The sequence below is a fragment of the Antrostomus carolinensis genome, unplaced genomic scaffold (genome assembly GCF_000700745.2).
Source record: "Antrostomus carolinensis isolate BGI_N321 unplaced genomic scaffold, ASM70074v2 scaffold11223, whole genome shotgun sequence".
Lineage (NCBI taxonomy): Eukaryota > Metazoa > Chordata > Aves > Caprimulgiformes > Caprimulgidae > Antrostomus > Antrostomus carolinensis.
In genome coordinates this window covers 92,043-98,237 of record NW_010304490.1, presented here as the reverse complement: position 1 = coordinate 98,237, position 6,195 = coordinate 92,043, and the positions used below count along the sequence as shown (strand labels likewise).

Below are 6,195 nucleotides of genomic sequence, written 5' to 3'. Positions count from 1 at the left end.
TGGGGGAGCTGTGGTGTGAAGGCCCAAGGAGCTCAGAAAAGCATGGATCAGGGCAGAGCCAGACCTTTGGTGGGTAAAAGAAGATTTTTATTCCACTAGAATCTTCAGAATCTTTCCAAAGTTCAGTGGTGTCTTCTGAAATGTGATTAACTTGGTGTTTCTTTCCATATGAGATGTTATGCTTTTTGTCAATAGTGCTTGCTACGTTTGATTCTTTACTGTGCCATTTGCAGTTCATCTATGAAAATGTGAAAACTATGGTTACACCAGTTCCTTGCTCTTGGTTCCCAAATCTACATTTGTAAGCACTCATATGCAAGACTACTGAGTGTTTCCTTTTGCCTCTGCCCCGAGAATGCTACCTGGTGAGTGCTCCTGTCCTTGTCTGTTTATGCAGTACCTAGATGACAGCTGCAGCTTCATATCTGAGCTCTTGGCTTGCATGTAGTCGGTGCTCTAAGTGATAAATTCCATCAAACTAATTGCTCAAAGGGATGTTTCTGAATGAGGTACCCGCCTTCTAGCCTCACTGGATCTTAAAGTGATGGTAGCTATTAGCATATTGCAGCATAATGATTTATTATATACACTCAAGAATGGGAGCACTGCTTGTTTTCTATGATCAGGAAGTGTGGTAGGAAAGAAGGGAGGAGAAAAATTCAGAAAGCTTAAATGTGACTGGGACGAGTTAAGAACAATATAAATTCATTTCAACAGATGGATTCATAGCAGTTTTCTCAGTGATACAGAAGTCTGGAGGTGTGAAAAGATGATAAGTGTAATTCTCATATCCCTGGTTTTGTTTCTTCTGGGTGCAGAGTTCCTAAAAATGCAATGGAAAAGTCGTGGATTTCCTCCTGGACCAATCCCATTTCCCATCATTGGAAGCATCTGGTGGATAAATTTCCGAGCTGATCATAGGAGCCTGAAAAAGGTATGCATTTGTAGATGTGAACTAAAGACCTGTTGGGGCAAAACCTTTAAAAACTGATGATGGCTGCTCATAGGCTAATGTGGTAGCCGGGAGAACTTAATCCTGAGGGAAGGTGAATCATGGAAGTTAAATTAAGTGCCTAAACAAGTTAAGTAAAATCTGCAAAGAGTCTAATTCATGTGAAAGCCAATATGTGTGCAAGCTACACAGAACTGAGGACAGTAATTTTGCCTCAAAAAAGACTTCTGTTTTTAAAGGAGGCTTTTTGCCTTGAAAGAAAAAAGCTTCTCATATTTCCCACCACAGGTGCATACAGAAAATCTTCTAAAACAAGGTGTCTTGAATTCAGAAGGTATGAAAAGCACATCAGTATGTCTTCTGCTATCATGGGATGGAAACAAGATTGTATCCCATATGCAGCCAAAACCTTAGCTCCACTGTTTTTCTGAAGTCCAGTCTGGGAGTTGCTCCTTGCAGATGAGCTAAGGATGTAAACGATGGTGAAAGAAAGGCACCGATGGGAAGAATTAGGTCCATGCTAAGCATGTAAATACAGGTTCTTTCAGTGCTCAACATCCTCTACTGAGCAAAACTTCACGAAAGAATCCAATATGTTGATACATTTTTCAAGTTGTGACTTTTCCTTAGGTGCTAAGTGCAACCTGCATGTCTGGGGGTACCTGGCTGCAGTTGGAGAATATTGGCTTCAGGAAAAGGGAACTTAAGAGACCTTGATGCTGAAGTTTTCTGATGAGTGCATGTTCATCATTGTGGGAGGACAGATCTGTACTGTTTCTTTGCCTAGAGTAATGGACTTTGTCCTTGCTGAATATCCACAAGGTTGCCTGAAAGCAGTCCCTATCACTCCCCAAGCAGAGGTGGGATCTGCGTTTAGATGCCTCAGTTGACAGTACTTCTCTATAAGAAGGGAAGAGGTCCTGCCATTGAAACTTGAAATCTGCAGTACTAGAAAGAGAGTTACACCTGGAATATGTAATTTCAATAAGTTCTAGTTGTTGGCTGAGGAAACGAAATATGGAGTTGAAAAATACAATCAGGAATGGGCATGTGAAATTTCATGTGAAACCTAATATGGATCTGTAAACAGTCAGAGGCATTTTCCTAATCATTAATATCACAAAGGCAACCCAAGCCAAGTTTTAAAATGGGGAAAAGCATCTATTCTTTTATCATTCACATTGCTGTGAATAGTGGGTTCCCAGAGAGAGCCCAGAACCTTATTGTGGTAAGCACTCTCACTGCAAAACAAAACCCTTGTCTTTTCTCATTTTCTGAATCCCTGCTGGAAGAGAGCAGCCCATTGTGTGTGCATTCTGGTTGATGTTTCTACCATGGGTATTTTTGGGGGCATTGATCTAACCTACAGCTGGCAAAAATCTATGGCAACATCTGTACCCTGTGGCTGGGTCACAAACCTGTGGTGGTGCTGTATGGATTCCAAGCCGTGAAGGACGGTCTCACCACCAACTCAGAGGATGTTTCTGGGCGACTACAGACCTCTGCCTTCAAAAAAATGGCAAATGGAAAGGGTAAGATGTTAGTATCTGTGGAAGAACTTAATCCTTGACTTTCTTTGTTTCCCCTCATGTTTTCCTTTATGGACAAACCCTTAGTTCCCAATTCATCTTTTCTGTCTGCTCAGGATGAATCACACAATTCTGCAGCATTACTCGAATTTGTCTCCAAAGTCCCACTGTCACACCTGTATTTCAGAATCTCATCAGAGCAGCAATATTTGTACCTAGCTAGGTCTTGCTTGTCCATTTGTAATGTTGTCTAAGTGTGTCCCCTAATTTTAAATAATCTGGAGTTTGCAGCCTCCTCTGCAAGCTGAGGCTTAAGTAATTCTTTATGCTCCCAGTTGTTTGTTTGTAGCAAAGGCTGCTGTAAGGAGAGGATGTACAGAGCTGTTGAACAAAGTCTAGCCTTTTGGGAAGTCCAAAGGCACAAGAAGGTCACTGGAGCTTTAAATGTATTAGCCAGACTGTCGGTGCAACATATCCTTGTCCAGAGGTTCTTACTGTGCTGTCATTTACATCAGATGCTGCTGAATTAGGGTGGATGGAGAATGAAGAGGGTGCTGCATTTAAAACAGAAATGGTTGAACTTGTTTCCACCAACCTCTTATCCAGAGAATATAGAGCAGATGCCCTTATCCTCAGTCAGGCTTTGTTGCATGTGGACTGCAGTTTGGAAAACTTTAATGTATATTGCTATCTAATGTAAGTAGAGAATAACATCTTTACGGAATGGAGATGATTAAGTCTGGGGCCATTTCAGTCCATTTGGAAGGGTCTTTATTATTTTATCTGGGTGATGTGGAGTAAAGTAGCTGGGCTGTGACAAGCTTCCGTAGCACTAGCGGTTGGTAGCAGGGATGGCTTTAACAAACAGCTGCAAATTGGCAATTCTGTGACACAAATGCCTGCCTGTTGGGCTGGCTCATTTTCTGCTAGCCTGGACTCCCAGGACAATAAGGAATAGGGGTGAGTTATTCCAGACTGTGGTCAAGCAGCTGTCTCAGGGAGCAAGCTGGCTTTCCCTGGGGAAGCATGGGCTAGGCTGGTGGAGGGAAGTGGTTCCCTACTGTGTGGATTAAGTGGTGTACGCTGGGCTGTCTGCTAGCACACAGACTCACAGCACAGGGGCCTGGGATTCTTTTCTGTCCCACAGTGAGACCTCTGGTCCTAGGAAGCTGTTTGTAGATTGTATAAAGCCTGCTCTTCCTACTCTGGTTCTTGCTAGGTGGTTCTTGCCCTGGCTTCATTGTCTTTCCAGGAGGGACCTGGCCAGGACAAGAGCCTGGTAACTGGTGTAAACAGTCTGGTAAAAGCAGGATCACTGAAAAGCCAGAGACTGTAGCACAGACAACATGTGCTCTGAACCAGTTATCAATTCTAGCCATTAAAGACATTTTTCTTTTTGAAGCACTACCAACATGGAGATGTGACCTCCAGAAGGTTTGCATAAAGTTAAGCACAAGCATAGGAAATGCCCAGACCTCCTCAATAAGCTCTGCAGAAATCTGTTGGTTGTGAGTCGCTTGGTGAGAGACACCATCTTATTTCCAGGCAGTAGAAACCTGAATTTACTATTTGTTGAGGAAAGCTGTCTTTGCCACTCCTGTAGAGTTCACGTGTGGCAACATCTGCAAGAACACAATGTCCGTATGGGGGATGTTGGCAAACATAGCTTACAGGTAAGTATTAATTGTATTAGAAGATCTCACAATATAACAAATGAGATCTTGGAAGAGATTGCACGAGCTGTGCTATGAGCCTTTCTAGATGAATAAGGGTTTAGATTCATTTCTGCTCAAAGCATGGGCAAATGCAAGGTGACACCAGCCCACACTGGAACTTGTAGCAGGCTGCTGGGTGGAGTTTTGAGAAATGACCACTCTTCTTGGATGCTTTAGAAATAATAGGACTAGTTTTGGAAGGCAAGTGCGTGAGTCCTGAGATTTGAGTGGGCTTTCTGCAGGGGTGGGAATGTATTAACCAAAGTGGTTTCTCTGTCTCTTAACAAAATACAGTTCAAAGAACACTGCCCTGATGTGGCTCTCTTCTTTATGAGTGGCAGGCAGCATGATGAGAAGATGACTCTTAGTGTGGACGTTATTTACTGTTATGTGAACATTAACATGACATAAAATTGATTCTTGATGGCTGAAGGTATCCTGGTCTCCAATGGTCTGATCTGGAAACATCAGAGACATTTTGCAATTGGAGCTCTTCGAAAACTGGGAATGGGGAACAAAGGAATGGAGCGCGGAATACAAACCGAAGCCCATTATCTTGTTGAGTTCTTCAAGGACAAAGATGGTATGCTGCTGACAAGGTGCCTGGGAACTGTATCTGAGCTTTTGATATAGTACATAATCTGCATGACTCTAAGGGTGAAGACTAACTATTTTTGATCCAGAAAAGAATGGGTTTGGATCACAGCTTAAATTTAGAGTGCGATCAAAACTGTTTGTGCAGTCAGACCTCAGCAATGTGTATTTTGGTATCAACACCAAGACCAAAATTAAAAAAAAAAAAAAAAGAAAGAGAAAAAAGAAAAAAAAAAAAAGGAAAGAAGGCTGAGAGTTAAAGACTTGAGGTCTTCCTATCCTCATTGTTGAATGAGCTTTATCTTTTGTTACATTTGCCGGTGGATTTTAGGTGTTTCTGTGTAACAGTCTAAACAGCATAGAGAACATCTACTATAAAATGTCATTGTGATCTTGTTTCTGAAATAGCAAAGGAGATAAAGAAAGTGCTTTGGAGATGAATGCTTATCTCTGTCTGCAGGAAGAGCTGTCGACCCTTCCTTCCCCATTGTTCATGCTGTCTCTAATGTGATCTGTGCTGTGGTTTTTGGACATCGTTTCTCCCTAGAGGATAAAACCTTCCACCAGCTGATTGAAGCATACAATTGTATAGTGGCTTTTGGGAACAGCTACTTTTACTATGTGAGAAAATGACTTTTTAAATATGCAAATTATTTTATTATTGAGCTCATTACTTATTCCATTATTATGCAATATAATTATATTATAATAGTTATTGCATCATTTAATACACATTAAATGCTGATAAAAAGTCTGACTATGAATACGAATATGAACTGGACCTGCAGTGCTTTGGGGTTGACATTGGTCAGCTGTTCCATTAATAGTCTTTATTAGAATTTCTCAACAAAGGTGATGTACTTGGGATGCTGAAATCTTCTGTAATGGAAACACCAGTATTGTTAAGGTGAAAAGGTGATACCCTTTGTATCATAATAAAAGATAATTAATTTTTCATGTGTGCTAAGGTAGTATACATAAATGTTTATTAATATTAAATTTGTTAATATTCATGCATGTTGAATCTATCTGCAAAAGTGGATTCTTTTGTTAGTGAATTAACAGGGCGAATACAAGTAGAGTTATGCAGTAAGACTAGGAAATAATCCAGGGTGGAAGCTGTTGTCTTTAATCTGTGATTTTAAAGTGTGTTCATGTACTCAACATGTACCAAATATTTCTCTTTGATGCTACAGTATTTTTCCTAGATAAATTAATTCAGCAATTTAGCGCCAAAAATGAACATGCTCTCTCTCTGTAATAGCCTTGATCATGTCACGTAACTTACCACACCTGTGTTGAATGCTCACTCCACAGATGTATGAAATTTTCCCGTGGACTGCAGAGCACCTCCTAGGACCTGCACAGAAAGCAATATTTTCCTGTGATTTTGTTCGTTCTTTCA

The 6,195-nt window shown here is 41.0% G+C and overlaps 1 protein-coding gene across 1 annotated transcript in view; it reads left to right on the top strand.

Moving 5' to 3' along the window:
- The first annotated feature begins 769 nt into the window (after positions 1-769).
- Positions 770-6,195, top strand: part of LOC104522244 (cytochrome P450 2J2-like) — a 10,476-nt gene continuing 5,050 nt past the window's right edge. Inside the window, 5 exon segments of the mRNA XM_010164479.1 lie at positions 770-934; positions 2,322-2,484; positions 4,630-4,779; positions 5,251-5,411; positions 6,108-6,195. The exon segment at positions 6,108-6,195 is cut by the window's right edge and continues 38 nt beyond it. Of these exon segments, the coding sequence (XP_010162781.1) occupies positions 770-934; positions 2,322-2,484; positions 4,630-4,779; positions 5,251-5,411; positions 6,108-6,195 (727 nt within the window).